Below are 20642 nucleotides of genomic sequence, written 5' to 3' on the forward strand. Positions count from 1 at the left end.
AGTACCAGATTTGTTTTCTCTTTGTGTGTGTGTGAGAAAGAGAACGATACAGTTAAACCAGCTGCAAGGAAGGGTATTTTAGCTCTTTCTACTTCCTGTGAAAACAACCACGTATTGTAGTTGGTTGTTGTGTTATATGGAAGAAACGGAAATTCAAATTCATGCAGAACAGGCAGATGAATTGGGGTCTTTATTGATGGGTGCTTAAGATAAGACCGTCTAAATTCTTTAAAGCCGCAGATTACTGTGCATGTGTCTGCCAAGCAAAAGATGCGATATCATTTACAGAAATATTGTCCTCAAATATAGCTCATCATCTTGGCAATGAACAGGTATCCAAGTGTAATATAAGATGAGTGCTTATTCACTTTGTCATACTAGAGGAGAGTCTGAATCTAAATGGATTAGGAACCCTGACTACACACATGTTCTGCAGGAACAAGCTGACCACACTCTGCAGAACATGTGCTTATACTTTAGTTCATATCCGCTTAAGGTATTTTTAGTTTACCACATCACTGCTAAGATGATGCACAGCTGAATGCTAAAGACGGCAGACATGAAACAGGCCATTTCCATCAGCAGCGTTGCACTGACTACCAAGTGCTTCCCTTCCATGATCTCAGATCTGTCAGGCCAAGTTGTAGATGTGGTATGCAGGTTTACAGGTTTCATGGTGATGTGTCAGCTGGGCAGGTTTGGCCAGCCTGCTATAGCAGGGGAAAATGACTCACCCATTTTTATTAGTGCAGAACCCAAAGAGATCTGGGCATCAACCTGGTATAATAGGCTTTATCTGATCTCCTCAACCTGGTATAATAGGCTTTATCTGATCTCCTGATAAGTAAGTGCATTACTGGTCCTAAATACTGCAGAGCTAAATGTATAAGAATCAGAATGAAAGGAACACAAGCGTATTGATTTGAGTAACAAAGTTACACTTCATAATGAATATATATGAATACCATGCACAGGGGAACAAATCTCAAATCACACTACATACATACATACCTCAGCCAGAGGTTAATTTGCATATACAGTTTTGTGCAAAATCATAGCAGTATGTTTAAAACAACTGAGAAAAAGATCAATCCTCATAACAGCATTTATTTCCATATACACAAAGGCACTAGGAACACTGCACATTCAATTCCAAAAGAAAACATGAACAAAATATCAATTTTTAAACTGAAAATGAAGAAGAAAAAAAAAGCAGTGTCTTCATTTACAAACTTGAATATTTACAGTATAAACTGAAAGTTGTTTACAGATTTAGCTTTTCTGTTGATTACTGAATTAATATTTAGTTGTATAGCCTTCATGTCTGATAACTGCTTTACATCTGTGTGGCATGGAGTCAACTAACATCTGACACCTGCGAACAGATATTCCAGCCCAAGATGACTGGACTACATTCCACAGTTTTTCTGAATTCTTGGGTTTTACATCAAAAACAGCATTTTTGATGTCATGTACAAATTCTCAATCGGATTGATGTCTGGGGATTGGGCTGGCCACTTCATAACATCAATTTTATTGGTCTGGAACCAGGATGTTATCCGCTTGCTGCAGTTTCTGGGATTGTTGGCCTGCTGAGACACCCATTTTAAGGGCAATTCTTCTTCAGCATAAGGCAACATGACCTCTTCCAGTATTTTGATATATTCAAACTGGTCCATGGTGCCTGGTATGCGATAAACGGGTTCGACTCCAAAGTATGAGAAACATCCCCAAATCATTATGCTTGCACTTCCATGTTTTAGTCTTCACAGTGTACTGTGGCTTGAATTCAGCGTTTATGGGTCGTCTCACAAACTGTCTGTTCTTATTGGGTCTAAAAGCCACAATCTTGCTCTCATCTGTCCATAGAATGTTGCACCACTTCTCTTTAGGCCAGTCAATGTGTTCTTTGGCAAACTGTAACCTTTTCAACACATCTTTTTTTCTGCAGTGGTACTTTATGAGGATTTCTTTCAAATAGTTTGGCTTCACGTAGGCGTCTTCTGATTGTTGCAATACTCACAGGTAACTGAAGAGCTTCTTTGATTTCCCTGGAGCTGATCATTGGATGCTTCTTTGCCATTCTTGTTATTCTATGATCTAGGCGGATGGTAGTATTTCTTTTCCTACCACGTGTTTCGGACTTTGTTTGCCATTTTAAAGAGATGATTTGAGATCGTTTTAGCTGAGCAGCCAGTTATTTTCTGCACTTCTTTATATGTTTTCCCCTCTCCAGTCAACTTCTTGATCAAAGTTCTTTCTCCTTCGTTACAATGTGTGGAACGACCCATTTTACTCACTGAGCAAGGGCAGGTACAACATTTGCTGCCCTCCTTTAAATAAGGGCCATAATTGACACCTGTTTCTTCATAGAATGAATGACCTCACTAATTGAACTCCACACTGCTATTAATGTAAACACACCCCTTTCACTAAATGAGTCTATTACACCCAATTAGCAGCATGCATGACTGTTGATTCTGTTGGTTGCCCATTACTCAGCTACACCTAGTCATGAATTTTTTCCCCATGTTGTATTATCTTTTCTGCCAAAATCAGTAATTAAATATATTAGTGATGTTAGATTGCTATTATTTTTGCACAGAACTATAGCTAAAAGTACACCCATGAGGGTATTACATGCCTAGTACGTTACTGTTGCATAGAATGTTAGTCACAGTAAGGTTTGGCAGGTCTCGCCTCAAAAGAAAAGAAAATATGAAACGGATCCCCCCTGGCAGTCGACGTGCCTAAAGCTGCAGTTCTGTGTTGTGACTGAGGAAAGCACTGCAAAGCTCAGTGCCTATCAACCTAAGTGCTAATAATGCTCCAGCTGTCCTGACATTCCTTTTTCTGGTGTCAGGCGATCATGAGTGTCTAATCATGAGGTCGGCTTGGATGGCTGTCACACGGCTTCCCACACTGGGACAAAAGGACTCGATATGCCCTTCTGACCTCTGACTCGGTTGAGCTATTCTTCTGTCCCTGTGAGACACAGACAATATTCAGCTATTGGAAGAATCATTAGTGAGTCTCTGTCCTTTCTCGTGCCTTGCAATGCGACTCATTCAAAGTCATGACTAGGCGTCGCGCGCTTCCTGCTCAGCAGCAAGGTGAACAGCGTGACTCCACGTGTGCGTCTGCACTGTTCATCCATGCCACGAACGGATGCCCATGTGCTTTTACGGGCACAATGAATGAAAGAACAACAAAAAAAGGTCGCCATAGAGGCTGGGTGAAGGAAGGAAGGAAGGAAGGAAAGAGGAAACAGGAAACAAGCCGAGATGATGCACCACAAACCGTCTACGTACTTTGCTTCTGAATGACTTCGTGAAGATGCCAGTAGTGACACGAATCCTTTGTGTACGAGTCACCGAGGGGTTCACCGGATCGACTCGACTCTCTTTATACTATCCGGATGGGCAACTCTCGTAGAGTTTAGCTGGATTACATTTACACCCGTCCTTAAAATGCGTCTCCGGCGTGCCCCGCTATCAAAGTAGGATTGGATTACAGCGCGCCTTGGCTGCGTTTACGCCTGGCTTTTTAATTCCACAAATAATAGCTGATGTGTAGGTTTCACATTTCAGCGTAACAATCAGGTCATACGTTTTATACGACGATCAAATTACGCGCATCTGCGCTGTAAATTCCACGATTCTTACTCGCTTATTTTCTACTAAATTCCTCAGGTGAAAATTCAGTTCTGAAGTTAACGCTGTTTTATACCACAAGACGGAACTAAAGTATTCTTCCAGTTTCGCATTCCACACGATCCAGCCTTTGAAACGCTCTGTTTCAGTTCCAGATTTAAAAACCTTCACGCAAGACACGAGTAGAAAGCAGAGACGCGCTGACATTCTTACCGGGACGCTTAGGTAGCCTGCGCTGTAATCGGATCGGATTTAGGAGGTAAAATGGATCTTCAGACTGACCTGCAAACTGCTTTAACCTTTTTTTTTTGTTTTTTGTTACTGTTGCTTTAAAGGACAACATTTCGATAAGTCTACTATTAGCTAAACCAAAAATGCAGTCGTATCTAACTTTGAAATGGAGGCTACACTCGTTTACATTTAGCCTAATCGATGCTTTTTAAGCAGACACTTGAGAAGAATCCGAGCTGTAATGCTAGAGTCGCAGATTCAGATAGAGGAGGAGTCACGTTTTGTGCTATCCTGGCTGTCTCAGCCCTCTCTATTTATCTCACCAGCTCCAGAGTCTTTCAGAGGTTTGATAAAGGTTTGATACTGTCCAGTTCAAAAACATGTCCGGTGAAGAGTCGAGGCTAGTCTACGTTATAACTGGAGGATGCGGTTTTCTGGGGCAGCACCTGCTGCGTGTTCTGCTGGAGAAAGAAGACCAAATCAAGGAGATAAGACTATTTGACAAGCATATTGATTCAGATCTGCACAGCTACACCACCGGTGAGAGAAACGTTTTGTTTTGTTTTAAACTTTCTGATTTACTCTGCCTACGCTTGGTTTTTATATTTACAGGTCTTAGTTTCTGTGTTGTTAGGCAGGTAAGATAAGCCTGTCTTATCATATAACTAAGACATAACGTGATGGCTCATTTCAGTTAACCAGTGACAGACCCAGATGAAATTGAGACTCAAAGTCAAAGTTCTGTTGCTGAATTGAGCTTTGATCCTTTTGTGTAACCGTCTGTCAAAACTTCCTTTGTTTGTTATATTTGAAATGCCTTTTTGTCTGCCTTGTTTCTGAAATATTCTTGGAAAAATAAATTGGACATTCCAGGTTAATTGTTGGGAAGGTTTGCATATCATGTATATTGTGGCCTATATTGGAGATATGTTTAGTCATCATGCGCAGGACATTTAAATTCTACATGTTCTATGATTTAAGTCTTGTCCTTGAGACTTTTATCCTAAACCATATATGTTATGAATCAGATAATAAAGATAGGCAAATGGCATTGACTGTCTGGAACAAAAGACCGCAGCAAAACATGGGCTCACCCAGAAGAGCAAACACGGGAGCCATATAATTACCAGACAGAAGGATCTTAAAACTGGTTGGAAACCAAATGCATGACAGGTATTTTACCCCCTTTTCCTTCCAAATTGGAGGGCTTGACATGGATCATTTGCAGGAAAGCCTGTTCGTCATAAACAGAGCTGGGCTCTTATGGGCTTATGGGATGGAGCAAGGTCAGTGCTGGGCTTTAACTCTCGGGCCGATCCCATCCTCTTCCACGTCATGTCTGTACCGCCCTGCATGTGGGCAATTGTTCAGTGAGGTCTATGCACACATTGTGGGATAGTGGCAGACCTCTAACCTAATGCACTTTGACTTGTTCACAGCACAGTTTGTTTTTTGTTGTGTAATTGTGATAGGGGTTATGAGTAAATTAGGTAAATCTTTGGAAGCAATGTTGTTTGTTTTTAATGTCAAACAACCCATGTAAAAGAGAGTTTGCTAAGCAATTTTTAGATTCAAACTTGTTGTCCTGTATTCTGTCCTGAAATTTGGGTTCTAATCCTGGCTCTGCATTTTATCAGAAATTCCATTAACATTTACAGCATTTAGCTGACACTTTTATCCAAGTGACTTACAACTATGACTGAGTACAACTTGAGTAATTGAAGGTTAAGGGGCTCAGGGGCCCAACAGTTCCAACTTGGCTGAGGTGGGACTTGAACTGGCAACCTTCTGATTACAAGTCAAGTACCTTAAACACTTAGTTCAACTAGGTGTGTTGGGAGCAGGAAAACACTAAATTATGCAGTGCTGGGCTACTGAAACACCAGGACTGGGGAAGCATGCTCCAGTGGGTTCTGTGTTCTACATATGACTGCTTGTGTGTGTATATATATATAAATATGTAAATGTTCCCTAAATATATAATATATACGCACCATGATCAGTCAAACATTAAAACCACTGACAGGTGAAGTGAAGAAAATTGATTCTCTCATTAGAATGGAACCGGTCAGTGGGTGGGATATATTACACAACAAGTGAACTGTCACATCTGAACTGTCAGATGTGTTTGAAGCAGAAAAAACAAGGGACAAACTGTGATGGCTAGATGACTGGGTCAGAGCATCTCCAAGATGGCAGGTTAAAATGCCTACAATGGGCATGTGAGCATGAAAACCGGACCATGGAGCAATGGAGAAGGTGGCCTGGTCTGATGGTTTCTTTTACGTCATGTGGATGGCCAGGTGTGTGTCGCTTACCTGGGGAAGAGACGGCACCAGGATGCAGTATGAGAAGAAAGCAAGCTGGTAGAGGCAGTGTGATATTCTGCTCAGTGTTCTGCTGAGAGACCTGGGGTCCTGGCATTCATGTGGATTTTACTTTGATATTTACCACATACATAAATGTTGCTGCACTCCGAGTACTAAGTATTTCTTAATGGCAGTGGCCTGTTTCAGCAGGATAAGGTGCCCTGCCATACTGCAAAAAAAAAATAAAATAAAAAAATAACATGGAAAAAAGCTCTGTGTGGGATGTGCTGGAAAAACAAGTCTGATTCATGGAACTCTTAGGACTTAACAGATGTGTTGCTAACATCTTGGTGCCAGATACCACAGGACCCTTTCCACGGTCTTGTGCAGTCCAGAATGGGCCTCGATGGGTCAGAGCTATTCTGGTGTCATGAGGAAAGCCCACACAATATCAGGCAGGTAGTTTTAATGTTATGGCTGATCTGTATGATGGCTTTTTTCCATGAAAGAAGAGTAGAATGCTAGAGACTTTTCCTGGTGTCTTGTCCAAGCTAGTCACTTTCTCCTCACTTCTTTGGGATGTTTTGGAGCGTTTCTGTAGTGACTGGAAAAGCCTTCAATTTCTAGGATGGAACAGGGTGTTTTTATACATGTTTGTCAGCCAGACGAGAGTTTTTAGCCACGTGGATGACCATGTTGCTGTACACCCCTTATAACCTCCCTCGATCATGTAAACTGTTAATAATTGCTTGACGACAGGAGGAGGGATGCAAATGCTGATAAGCAAACATCCTTTTTCAGCAAACATCACTTTGCATGACGGTAAACATGTTGCGAGTGCCGTGGATTCGGTCTTCCTTCCACATTGCAGAAGTATACCAGTTAAGGGAAGCTTGTGGGTGAATTTCAAAATTCTACAACCAGTAGCAAGGTTTTGTTTACTATAAAAGTAAACCGCATGGAAATTTGGGAGGGAAAAAACGCAAGCACATGACTCCCACACACGCGTGCATGCACACGCAGCAGGCTTCTACATATACGCCTGCGTGCACCCACACACACAACCACATGCTCAGCAGTCTCCTACACATGCATTGTGGGAAGGTTGAGTGAGGTGGGAAGTACTACACACGCACTTACAAAACGTTGCTTTCCAGAGAAAATGTTTTCTCTCTGCGTTTTGTAATCTTGTGATGTTCATATGTATCCTGTCTGTTTCTCTCCAAGAGCACATCAAGGTGGTGCTCACCCAGGGGGATATAACAGACTACCAGAGCGTTCTGGAAGCCTGCCGAGGGGCGGACTTGGTTGTCCATGCTGCCAGTCTCGTGGACGTGTGGTACAGAGTCCCGGAGAGGACCATCTACGCCGTCAATGTGGAAGGTGAGAGACAATGACCATGGTGAGAGTAAAACATGAAGAAGGAAAGACTAGGTTGGTGCAAAGAGATTGTGCTGCCTGATACAGCTGACAAGAAATGAAGACACTGTGATGCAGCTGACAGGAACCGCATGGTACCAGGAAAAAGGGGGTAAATGACTTTTAGTAGCAGTAAAAGTGGAGGGTATGGGTTCACAGTACCTCCTCCCACACTGTGATGAGTCTCTGCGTGTATAACAGCTCATTTGAGAAGTCAGTGTCGGTAAGGGGTTGTGTTCTAAACGACCTCAGTGAAACTGGAGCCTTTCTCTTTCTCTGTGTTCTTCAGTGGGTGACATTTGGTACCCTGCTGACAGTACAGTTCTATCTTTGTGAGTTCTCTGACTGTGTATATAAGTTTTTGCTCTCTCTATCTATCTATCTATCTATCTATCTATCTATCTATCTATCTATCTATCTATCTATCTATCTATCTATCTATCTATCTATCTATCTATCTATATATATATATATATATATATATATATATATATATATATATATATACACACACACACACACAGAGAGAAATACACAACACCTCATCAAAAGTATTTAATTAGAAAAACCTAATTTGCATCTACACACACTGGCTACTAAGTGCATTTTGAGTTATAGCTACAGGCTGTACATATCTATGGTCAGCAAGCCTATATGCTGCTCTGAGTGCATGACTGCAGGACCACTGCTGACTGGCTGCTGTTATTTAAGTGACGGCCTTATTTCATCACAAGTATATGCGTCCAGAGCCGTATAGCTGCCTTATAACTTGCTGTTCTTACGTTAACATTAATCTAGACACAGTAACTCTTAGTGCATTAACTACTTTGCTCTACAGTGAAGCAGTTGTGTAACACCACATAATATATCAGAACAGATTTGTTACACAACCGCATAAGAACTGTTTGGGTTTCTTCTCCCATTTCAGCATGTACTGCTGGAGTTGGGCCAATACCAGTATAGGTGTCAGATCAGAACTATCTCTAGTTTTTACACGTTGCTGCTGAGCTGACAGTATCCTTCTGCCAAACACCTACTTAGCATACGGTAATTCAGTGAAAGGACCCGTTGTTGAAGACCATTCTAGGTTGGCAAACTCGCATCACAGTTGGCAAAGGATGGGCTATTGTCTCTAACTCTCACAGGCTGTTTCTAATATTTAAAAAGTTTTTTTTTTATCAAAGTGGGTTATGAGTGAAAATATTAAAGAAAAATGTAGTATCTTAAAGTGTGGAGTAAAAAGGACTACGTGACTTACACTGAAAAATGAGGTAAACAGACCCGCCAAGAGGAGAGTTGGAATTTGGCTGAAATACAGACAGGTGCTTGGCTTGAAAGATTCTGATTAAATGATTGTGTGTGTGTGTGTGTGTGTGTGTGTGTGTGTGTGTGTGTGTGTGTGTGTGTGTGTGTGTGTGTGTGTGTGTGTGTGTGTGTGCGTGTGTTCATGCAAGTACGTGACTGTGTGCATTCTGCTGGGGTGTTGAGCAGGTACGTGTTTTTCAGACGCAGCTGTGTTGTGGTGGGAGTTCCATTCTGCAATTGATCTCAAATTAAAGGTGTGAACTTCTGACTGGCAGGAGCCAGCGGTTTCCACCTGCTCTCAACGCTAATACCAAACCACATCAAAAAGCTTTTCAAAGCCAATCACCATTCTGCTTGCAAAGCACCAAAAAAAAATGGGAAGCATAATTGTTTGAGTCTTTTGGCCTTTTCTTCCATGCAATATTTAAAAAGAAAACAACAAACTCGCATTCTTTACTGTCTTGGTCAGTGAGGTCCATCAGGTTGACCCCCTCTCTGTCCGGCTTGCTTCAGAGCTTTTAATTTGGTCACAAGTAAATCGTTTTCTTAAAGTGATTTTAAAGTGGCTTCATAATGAGAATACGGTATACTCCTCCACCCAAAATATCTGAACTCATAAAATTGGTTTTCTGCCTTTCTTGCAAAACTTCTGCATTCTTTCCATCTACTTTCTCCCTGCTAAATCCATCCTGCCTTTATTTGGGGATAGGCATTAGTGGCTAGAGGTGATCTATGAACCTGTTCTTTGGACTCCTGAGTTTGGAAAATTTCTGATTAACGGCTCACAAAATACAAGCACAGTTAAACACTACAAAAAGTGTTTCAACATGATTAGATCACAGGAGATTGCATGATGCGGACCTAACTGGAAGAATTGCTACAAAAGACCTAGAGTCCAGAGTGCTTAAGTGCTTAAGTTAGGAGGAAGAGAAGTATCTGGGTCAAACCGCTAAGAAACGGCCTGTTTGAGGCAGTGGGTGCCCATCACTTCAAATAGCACATATCTGACTTCAGTCATGGTGTATTGTTAAATAATTGCAAATTCTGCATGTGAACTTCCCATGGTCTTGTGTTACTTTGTTAGTGACAGGACAGTTATGCCGAGTTCATCCCAAACAGCACAGCCATCAAGTCAGGCTTCCTGATTCCGACGGCCAGAGGAATCTTTTCGTCATCAGCTGTTGTGATGGTTGTTGGACATGTAGAAAAGAAGGGGCATGATGGTGAGCTCAGACTCACGATCTACCCTGAGCTCAGACTCACGATCTACCCTGAGCTCAGACTCACGATCTACCCTGAGCTCAGACTCACGATCTACCCTGAGCTCAGACTCACGATCTACCCTGAGCTCAGACTCATCTCCTCTCTCTGTTCCCCTCCCCTCTCAGACCTGCCTCACCTACAAGTATACGACCTGAACTGTACCACAATTATATGTTTACAACATATGACATAACAAAAATAGTTACCAGGTGAAATAGATGGGTATTGAATAAAGCTAGTTGAGTAGAATCCGATTCTAAAACTTTATAACGTCGTAATCTACTGCGTTAACTTTTAAATGCAAGTCTTCATTTTGGTTAACCAAACAGTCAAACGTTTTTCACTGTTAACATTATAAAATTAACTGATTCAAAATGAAAAGATACATTAAATTACTATTTAACTATAACAATAATGTTAAGTGAATTCCCACTCTTACCCCAGAAGAGTACATGGCTATAATATCATTACCGCCTCCACTGTAGAGCAAAGCCTCACAAACAAGATCTGCATACAGACTATTTTTATGTTCTTTGGCATTATTTTGAAACGTCACATCTTTTGTTTTGGGTACTGTTCTTTATTGTTGAGCAGTTATAGAAATACATACAGTATAAAACACTGGCACATTTTGGGGGTGGGGCTGCGCGTGTATTCAGATTTTGGACGGGTACTGCAGTCTTTTTGTACAGTCACCATGCGAATGTGTGTGTATGTTGCTTCAGCCTCTGTGTCTCTCCAGGAACAAAGAATGTCCTGAGTGCCTGTGTTGAGCTTGGAATTCAGCACTTGATCTACACAAGCAGCATGGAGGTGGTTGGGCCCAACGTGAAAGGCGACACATTTATCAGGTACAGTTGTTTTTCGAAGCTCTTGCTGCGCTTTACGGCCCCTTTTCCCCCTTGGAAGCCCTGGTCAGTGTCAGATATGAAGGATTTAATCACTAGTGCCAGAGGAATCTTAAAAAGATAAGAAGGATGTGAACATTTCACCAGGTCGTGAACTCTGCCGATGTTCCGTTAGTAGCTTTGATGTTCCGCAGCCTGCTAGATTCCAGCAGGGTTGCAGTTCTGCATGGATTAGACCAGTCTTTCTCCAGCATACAATTTTAAGGGTGTGAAAAAGAGTGAGGGAACTAGAAGACAAAACAAAAACATGAAAAGAGTGCAATCCCCCCCGAACTAAAAACCAAAGATGTGACATGGAGAACAGCAGTGTAACCTAAAGCTTAAATATCAGGATAATGACAGTGGTGACAGTACCTGACAAAGGTACTACAGCCACAAAGACTATGTAAGCACAGAGCATCAACAACCACCACCTGGAGCGGATTAAGGGAGGGGTAGAAAATTAAACACAGGTGAAACATCAAGGGCAACCGAAACGAAAAAACAACAGAAAGAAACCAAAGCAAAGGAACACATGGCAGACATTGCCAGAGAAGGGGAAATGTGTTCGTATCAAACCCATTACCCCCCCCCCCCCCCCCCCCAAAAAAAAAAAGTTTGAATGTATTTGAGGATTCAATATTGCCTCAAAGTCTGGAGGCTTTGATCTGTGTTGTATGAGAGAGTAGGATCCACACTGTCTGGTCTGAACTTGTTTTAGAATAATTGGAAATAAATTGTATAATGAGAGAGAAAAGGCCCAGTGATGGCAAGTACCCCAACAAACTGAGACTGTGTTCTCTAGCCTTTCTTGAAACGGAGCAGAAACAGAATGCGGCTGCCATCACAGCAGCACAAGTGGTCCAGGTGGTTCAGACCAGGCTCTCTCTTTGGCCAGCGCACATGTGCCAAGTCCAGCTCGCAGCTGAGTCATACAAGGAGAGATGAGGGCTTCAGTCCGGCTGAGAGCAAAAATGGCTAATATCAGACTTGCCTAAGCCAAGCTTTACATCCTATTTCCGCCATGCCTAGTGATTTTCCAACATTTGCGTTCCATTGCTATTAGATGATAACGAGGCAATACCCTTTCACAGTTGCAGTGGCAATGGTGTGAGCAAAGAGGCCCAAGTGGCTATCCTTAGCCACTGGGCTATCCTTAGCCACTGGGCTATCCTTAGCCACTTCCTTCTGCTCCTCTTGGGCTTCCCCAGGCAAGCCCAGGCCAGCTGGGGGGTGCAATCCTTCCATCAGGTCCTGGGTCAGCCTTGTGGCCTCCACTCGGTTCACGTGCCTGGTATACCTGAAGTGGAAGGTAAGTGGGGTATCTTTCTGCTCAATGTGGAAAAGCAGCAGTTCTGCTCCTCCACTTGGGGGAGGTTCTCGCCCACATAGGGAGTGTGTCATACACTTTCAGGGGATAAGCCTGGCCTGATTACTGAAGATTCTGAGCCACGTATTGTCAGCTTCATGATCGGCTGCAAACTGCTCAAGTGTGCCACTGAAGACCTCCCTACGAGAAAGACAGAAAGGTAACATCGTCCAAAAATAGCAGCAATACATCTCCTTGTTGCCCCATCCCTGCAAGAACCCTGCTCGCTTGTTCTTGGATACACCCTGCAGCTCTGACCATAATTATCATAAATAGGAGTGGGCCAAAGCACACCCTTGGGAGTCCAGCACACTGAACAAGCTTGACTTAACATGTGGACACCGCCCTCATTCTGAGAGTGCGTAGACCAAATGGCCGGCATTAGCAGCCCCGATACTCTTCTGGGCAAATGGTCATCTCCAGATTCACAGCACACATGTATACTGCAGGGGCAAATTCCAATGCCCCCTCAACTATCTGGAAGAGGAGAAAGAGCGGGTCCTCAGATTTTTGGCCAGGACGGAATCCACATTATTCCTCCTGAATCTGAGGCTTGACAGTCGGATAAGGTCGTGGGGAGGTCGTAACATGAGTGTGTTTTTGAATGGGAAAGCACAAAAATAGCACCGTGTAGGTGGATTTGTAGTGTCAGTTGCACCATTCTGTTCCTGGCACTGCAGGTGTGTTCGTTTCTGGCTGTCATAAAGCATGCCTGCATCCAGAAACTACTGCTCCCTCCAATCCCAGTCTGTTCACTCAGCCGAGAAGAATGTCGAGGATGTTGGTAATGAACTGAGCCTTTCATACATTCTCCAGAAAGTTTGCCGCTAAGTGTTGTCCCTGGTCCAGTCTGGTCCACGTCCAGGGTTTGAAATCATCTGAGGCTTGGCACAAACCATCTGGGGCTAGTTAAGAGCTTCTAAGGCATCCTCATTTCTTTATATTTGAAATGTATGCAGTAAATACCAGACTCACTAACAGCAAAAGCATGGACGCATACCAAAAGAATGTTAAAGATGAATGATGATGTTTGACGTAATCCTTTGTTCATAAAAGGGGGAATGGGGGAATGATGTGAAGAAATGGCCAAAAGTGAATTATAGAAGTGTTATGTACTTTCTTGAATCATAACCAAAGTGACACAGAATAATGCAAACAGCTCAGCAGCATAGTCGTATATTCACTACAGCCTCCCTGACCTTACTGTTGTGAAGACGGTAGACAAATATGCTTACTTAAAAGCAGACATTGCGCCTAGCCTGAGTACAAACAGTCCGGACCATCGTGCATTACTCCCAATAAAGAGTTAATCTTCTACTAATGCTCCACTGTACTAAACATTTCGGGCAAAAGTCCAATTTTTTGGGGGGCAAATGTCAAATAATTCAACCACAAAACCACAGTGAGGCCCAACTGTATGAACTGACTTGTAGTCCTACTTGTTCTTTACAACTACTGAAATGAAACTATACCAGTTATACAGGTTGTCTATGATGAGAAATTCTGGGGAGGCTAATGAGAACAGTTTTGTCACCTATCCAAGCCGAGCATAACGCTGCATTTGCCAGTTGACAACAGCCCTATCCAACAGTTTCAAAAGCAAAGCTCAGATCACAGAATGCCACACAATTAACGTATTTTATTTAGCCTAATTTTTTATGTCACTGTAAAATCTTAGAGAGCTTCATGCATTCTTTATTAAGAACAGGTAAGGTAACCATACTACATGATTAACATGTTAGAAACTAGGGTCAAGGTCAGAACATCAACAAGAAATGATTATATTGCTATTTATTTAGTTTGCGTGTGGACTTGAACGTTAAAAGAACGATAAGGAATCTCTGGGCCCCTGATTTCGTGGAAGACTTCATGACTGCTTATCTCACAGCAGACAGGCTCTCCCTGTATGACGCCTCGATATGTGGACAGGAAAGGCACTGAGCATGTGGCAAACAAGTGTTGCTTGCTGTGGGATTAAGATTAAGATTTCTTTATTGTCATGGAACTATGTGTACGACGAAAACTTGACAGAGCTCTTGTGTTTAAAAATCTACAGAATAAATAATATAGCTAAAAATATATACATTTAGAGATGTATACAATTGACATGTGGGTGTCTGTTTACATCCTGTGCACTTGGAAGGCCATAGGCTTTTGATAAATAGTGCGTGTATATTTACAGAATAAATATTTGCTAGAATAAGTTTTGCACTACTCCCGAGGTTCTAGGTGGAGCAGTACAATATGGAGAACAATGGCAGTGGCATCAATTACTAGTGATAATGCCACCAGCTTGTAATCATTAAAGCAGGTTATAGCTTTCTGATTTAGGACTGGTGCCATTTCAGATGATTTTAGGCAAATGGGGACAGTGCACTGTGCTGGGATAGGCTGAAGATGTTTGTCAGCACTGCACCTTACTCCGTGGAATCAGTCCTAGCACTCCATCCGGTCCAGCTGCTCTCTATATGTTGATACTACGGAGTGTGCATGCGACCTCTGCGGTGTGTGTGTGTGTTCGTTCGTGTTCGTGTTCGTGTTCTGGCAGCTGGGTACTACTGCTGGTAGTTAGTTAATCTGATTCCGTCCTCGTAATTTGTGATGTGCCATATATCTCGCCATGCACACTGGGTCTGGATGTGAAAGTGATCCTCCATTCTCTGTTTGTAAACTGCCTTGGCCTGTCAGCTAAATGCCATAAATAACTTCTACGTTTATGGCATTTAGCAGATGTTTTTATCCAAAGCGATTTATAATTGTGACCAAATGCACTTGAAGCAATCGAGGGTTAAGGGTCTTGCTCAGGGGGCCAACAGCGGAAGCTTGGTGATGGTGGGGGCTTGAACCGGCAACTGTCAAATCTATCTACTTATTTATTTATGTCATTTGTTTTTTTGGTCCAGTATCGTAACTTTTGAGCAACCCATTAAACTAGTTTAAATCAATTCTAACTGATCTAGCTTAAGGTTAGCTAGAATGAGATCTTTAGCTAGAAACGACAGTTATCTGTTCTTTATTATCCATAGATGAGTACAGGCCTATTCTACACATACTATAGAGTTTAGTTTCTTTGAAAATCCTAATTTTGATTGTCTATGAGGCAAGCAGACTATTCAAAGCTAATGGGTAACTACCTAGCTAGCTTGTCCTATCTTAATTAGCTAATGTTAGAATGCTATCTAACCTATGGGGTATTGCCAACAGAAAATGATTAGACAAGATGAATATCATAAAATTCTTATATTTTGAGGTAATATAATTTCATATACAAGCTAATATTAGTGATTACACAATGTCTTACCTTAGCATATTTCCATTGGTGTGTGGTTCAGGAGTAGTTAACTTCACATGCATAGTCAGCTCTGTCTTCTCATCTCACCAAATACAAAGCACTAAATAAACCCTACTGCTAAACTAATTATATGGCCTAGTTAATAAAAATCTTTTAAGCTTTTGACATCGTCACAGTGCCACACAAGCAACCTTAACACACAACTTCTTTCATTTACTAGTACTACAAGCACAATTTTTCATTCTACATATGAATGAAAAATTAAGTGTGTGTGTGTATATATACTATACGTAAATGTTTAGAAAGTGGTTAAACAACTCATAAAGCATTAAGTTATACAAGCACTATTTACATTCATAGAGACACTTCATGATTCTTCTGGGATTGTCTGCTAGTTTTCATTAGTCTTGATCAACAGGGATCAACTAGTAGTTAACCATTTTTCAAAGTTATTTTAAAAATAAATTTCATTTACCCAAATCTCCCGCATTGTGAAGGATGGAGAGAAAAATCTCTTGTAGCTCAGAATTTGTTAGCTCAAGCCAAACAAAAAGGCCTTACGTTTTAACCCAATTCCCATATGTGAAATGTTTTTTCACTATTTTATACTAATTTATCTAGTCTTCATCAGATTTGAGTCAGACAAATCAATTTTGAATCACTAGATTGAGTCTGACAATTGTCTAAATGTTTTTTGAGGAATTTTCACTTTTAGAAGTTTTTGCCAATAATGTTGGAGTGTAGTGTTGGGCTCATTGTTGTATGTTTGGTAAAATATGAATATTTAATTGGGTTTGGAACAGAACAAAACTCAACAGACTTACTACACATGTCCAAAGCATCATATTAGAGCTTTGAACAGACTGGTGGACAAGCCTTACTAAGTACTGCAAAATAAAGCCTGTAAGAATTCAGTAGGCATTTAACAACCAGTTATTACAAAACTTAAATCACTTTCCAAAATCACTTTCCAGGATCTAATAGTCATTACGCAGACTTAGTATAGAATCATTACATTTCAAATTTTATTTTGTAATAGTTTTTAAAAACATAACGAGGAGGAAGATGTATTGAATTGCCCTCATATCATAATTTTGAACATGAAGTTATCTTTTCAAACGGCAAAGTGTGTAAGATGAAAAAACAGGATCGATAAAGTCTTGAAAATCGAGAAATGAGCAATACACGACTCAGTCTGTTGCTGGCACCCCGAATAACAGAGGTCTCACAGATGTAGGTGACATCTTGCATCCTTTTCTGCTGCTCTGTCCATCTGTTTCCTTGCCCAACAGGCTAGTATATAGAGGAAATGCAGATTTTCCAATAGCCAGCATGTCTGGGAGAAAATAATAGGTTCATACACTCAACACCCAAATTCACAAGCAGGATATTGTCCACAAGAAGGAATCTAGGGCTAAATGCATTCCATATTCTCTCTTCAACTTTATATGTCCCTTGGAAATTTGAATGGAGAATGAAGGAAGGAATTACCAGGCAGTTTAAATTTTGTTTTTATTCACTGTTTTTGTGTGTGTGAGAGGTGTCCTGAAGAGACTAGATCTCAACTCCTTACCCCATGCTAACAACAAATAACCTTACACACACACACACACACACACACACATTGATGTAGTTATTATTAAACATTACTCTAACATCACGTATTTCCTGATTTCCAAAAATGTGTTATTCTAGGATAATGTTTGTGTGCGTTGGACATTAAATTGAAGCCCCACCTCTGCAGACTAGCATCAGATAAGCCTGACATCAAAGCATACTTTTATGACTTATTGTATTCCCAATGTGCCTCAGAGGCACGTATGCTCACTCACATAAAGCATAAGCCTCTGATTGCAGCGATTTCATTTGCAACACATCTCATCACTTCTACCTTCCTATGCCATTGCACCCTGGCCCATCCATGGTTTGGAAGCTGACACTAAGTGGCATGTCCATTCCGTTAATACAGGGGTGATGAGGACACGCCATATAACGTTATCCATGAAATGCCGTACCCCAGGAGCAAAGCTGCAGCAGAGAATCTAGTGCTGCAGGCGAATGGAACAAAGGTACTACACATACACACACACACACACACATTTATATTTTATATTATATATATATATATGAGAGAGAGAGAGAGAGAGACAAATGAATGAATCTGTTGTGGGTGGTGTATAAAAACATAGGGTGAGATGGTGAAATACTTAAACTCCATTAGCTGATGCTGGATGTGTTGTTTCTCATTAGCCCTGCAAGATAAAAATGTTGAGTATGTTGGCTGCTGGGCTTGACAAGACCATTGGTAAACCAACCAGCTCATTCTTGGTTTACTGGGGGTTTTTTTGTTTTGTTTTTTTGCTTTGCTGTTTTTGGGCACACTGGAAGTTCTTGTTGGACAAACAAGGCACAAATGAGGTCGATTTTTATATAAAAATGTTGGTTTCAGGATTGTAGGCCCACTTCCATCTGATTCTCAGTTTAATCAGACTGGGCTCCATTTTACATGGAAGCACTGGAAGGCTGAAAGGTTCTGAGTACAGAGCGTGGCTATTTCCGTCCCCCCCCCACACACGGCTGACTCCAATTAGTAGAGTTGCCCTGTAAGAGATTTGAGTAGACCTTTCCATTCCCTTCATTCCAGAACGCTGTCTGTCTGATGTCTCCCTGCTCTCCCTTAAGTACATCTTTTCTCTGAATAGTTTGCACAAGAGTGATCGACCTCATTTGTGCCTTGTTTGTCCAACAAGAACTTCCAGTGTGCCCAAAAACAGCAAAGCAAAACCTTGCAGGGCTAATGAGAAACAACACATCCAGCATCAGCTAATGGAGTTTATGCATTTCACCATCTCACCCTATGCTTTTATACACCGCCCACAACAGATTCATTCATTTGCCTCTCTCTCTCTCTCTCTCTCTCGCTCTCTCTCGCTCTCTCTCGCTCTCTCTCGCGCGCTCTCTCTCGCTCTCGCGCTCTCTCTCTCAGATAAAAGGAGGCGGGACTCTGTATACATGTGCCCTGCGACCCACAGGTATCTATGGGGAGAACCACCAGTTGATGAAGGAATTTTACCAGATGGGGGTTCGCACTGGGGGGTGGCTAATGAGAGGAGTGCCCAGAGACACAGAGCATGGACGCGTGTATGCAGGTGAACTGCTTGGCCATAATGTTATTAAAATGTTGCAATACAGGCTATAAGCTTCCTTTGTGACCAAACCCATATTTGGTTACATGTGTAACACTAGGCTGAGTAGGCCATGAGGTAATTAGACTCTGGCTTTGTGCAGATGGCAACAGCATGTGTGCGGTGTGCTATCCTGTATGTATGAACAGCCTGTGTAAGGCTCAAAACCTCAACCTGCCAAAAATTCCGAATCCACCCTGCAGGTTTTCAGAATGATTCAGACGGGATTTTCCAGAGTGTTGTTTTCCACTACTCGCTCTGTTGTCAAAAATGACTCTTGACTTGGATTTTAAACAGAAGATTTGTCTGCCAAGGAATAATATTAATGTCTGCTTTTGCCAGATTAGTGATCGGGAAGGGTAATAATCATATATATAGTCATAAACTTTAAAGCCTTTGTTACTTAACTTTATCAGCCCACTAGCACAACCGCTTAATCTCATTTGGCCTTCGGTAACTGGATTGTTGTTTTATTTGTGGGTGTGTGTTGCCTAGGCAATGTTGCATGGATGCATCTGTTGGCAGCCCGTGCGCTTCGTCGGCATCCAGAGCGGCTTGGAGGCGAGGTCTACTTCTGCTACGACGACTCGCCATACAAGAGCTATGAGGACTTCAACATGCAGTTCCTGTCTGCCTTCAACTTCCGGGTCGTGCAAATGCCTTTCTGCGTGCTGTGGTTCATCGCTTGTCTGAACGACCTGCTGCACTGGCTGCTGCAGCCCCTGTGCAAGTTCACACCGCTGCTGAACCGCTACACGCTGGCCGTGGCCCGCACGTCGTTCACCGTGCACTCCGACAAGGCCCAGCGCCACTTCCAATACCGCCCGCTGTACAGCTGGGAGCAGTGTCACGCCCGCACCCAGAGCTGGGTGGACACCTTCCCACATGACACCTCAGCCAAGGACATGTGAGGCTGGTGAGCCGGGCCCTTGGCCCAGGGACTGGGTGGGAGGGAGCTGGGTACAGATGGCACTAGGAGGGGTTTTAGCATGACTAGTGGTTTGTGAATGAAAATCCTGCTTTGATGTGTTTGTTTTGATATACATTTTTCTCATTCCAAGCAGACATTACAGTTTTTTCTGGTGCTACCACATGTTTAAGAGCTGGCTATGCACAAGACGCAACAACGAGGGTATAGCACAACTATACAGTGTTAGTTGTTTGAAGAATATGGACACCTCAGTAACCTTAATAATTCAATAAGAGAACATATATATTAGTTATTGTATGCATGAATTTGTCATTTGTATTACTTTTTAATTCTTTTTTTTGTTTTCATAGGTATTCAGTATTGTGTGTGTGTGTGTGTGTGTGTGTGTGTGTGTGTGTGTGTGTGTGTGTGTGTGTGTGTGTGTATATATATATATATATATATATATATATATATATATATATATATATATATATATATATATATATATATATATATATATACATATATACAGAGAGAGAGAGAGAGACAAATAAGCCTAAATTAAAACAAGTAGCATAGCATTTATTATTTACAGACAACACTTTGATTTGCTTAGTGTAATTATATGAATATTTATTCAGAAAATGTAAGTAAACTACATTTTTAATTCCATAAGTATATTTATGCTAAGTATTCGTATTTCATGTAAATTAAATATTTAGGAACAGATTTAACCAGACCAACTAGGCCACATATTCCGTTTTAATTTATTGATTAATTAACTTTTCTTATTATTTTTATTAACTCTCTTCATTT

At 41.6% G+C, this 20642-nt stretch overlaps 1 protein-coding gene across 4 annotated transcripts; it reads left to right on the forward strand.

Annotated features, from left to right (window-relative positions):
* Positions 1 to 2981: 2981 nt before the first annotated feature.
* hsd3b7 (hydroxy-delta-5-steroid dehydrogenase, 3 beta- and steroid delta-isomerase) lies at positions 2982 to 20221 on the forward strand. 4 transcript variants are annotated; one of them, XM_027015712.2, is made up of 7 exons: positions 2982 to 3912; positions 4256 to 4424; positions 7421 to 7576; positions 10923 to 11031; positions 17698 to 17797; positions 18715 to 18877; positions 19409 to 20221. In XM_027015712.2, exons 2-7 carry the CDS (start codon positions 4265 to 4267, stop codon positions 19822 to 19824), a joined length of 1104 nt encoding a protein of 367 aa, XP_026871513.2. In that variant the 5' UTR covers positions 2982 to 3912; positions 4256 to 4264; the 3' UTR covers positions 19825 to 20221. The 4 variants fall into 4 exon arrangements, with proteins under 4 accessions (XP_026871513.2, XP_026871511.2, XP_035386332.1 ...); XM_027015710.2 differs by having other exon boundaries at positions 3319 to 3912; positions 4211 to 4424; XM_035530439.1 differs by having other exon boundaries at positions 3319 to 3692; positions 3803 to 4424.
* Positions 20222 to 20642: the final 421 nt, after the last annotated feature.

The sequence above is a fragment of the Electrophorus electricus genome, chromosome 1, assembly GCF_013358815.1.
Source record: "Electrophorus electricus isolate fEleEle1 chromosome 1, fEleEle1.pri, whole genome shotgun sequence".
Taxonomy (NCBI): domain Eukaryota; kingdom Metazoa; phylum Chordata; class Actinopteri; order Gymnotiformes; family Gymnotidae; genus Electrophorus; species Electrophorus electricus.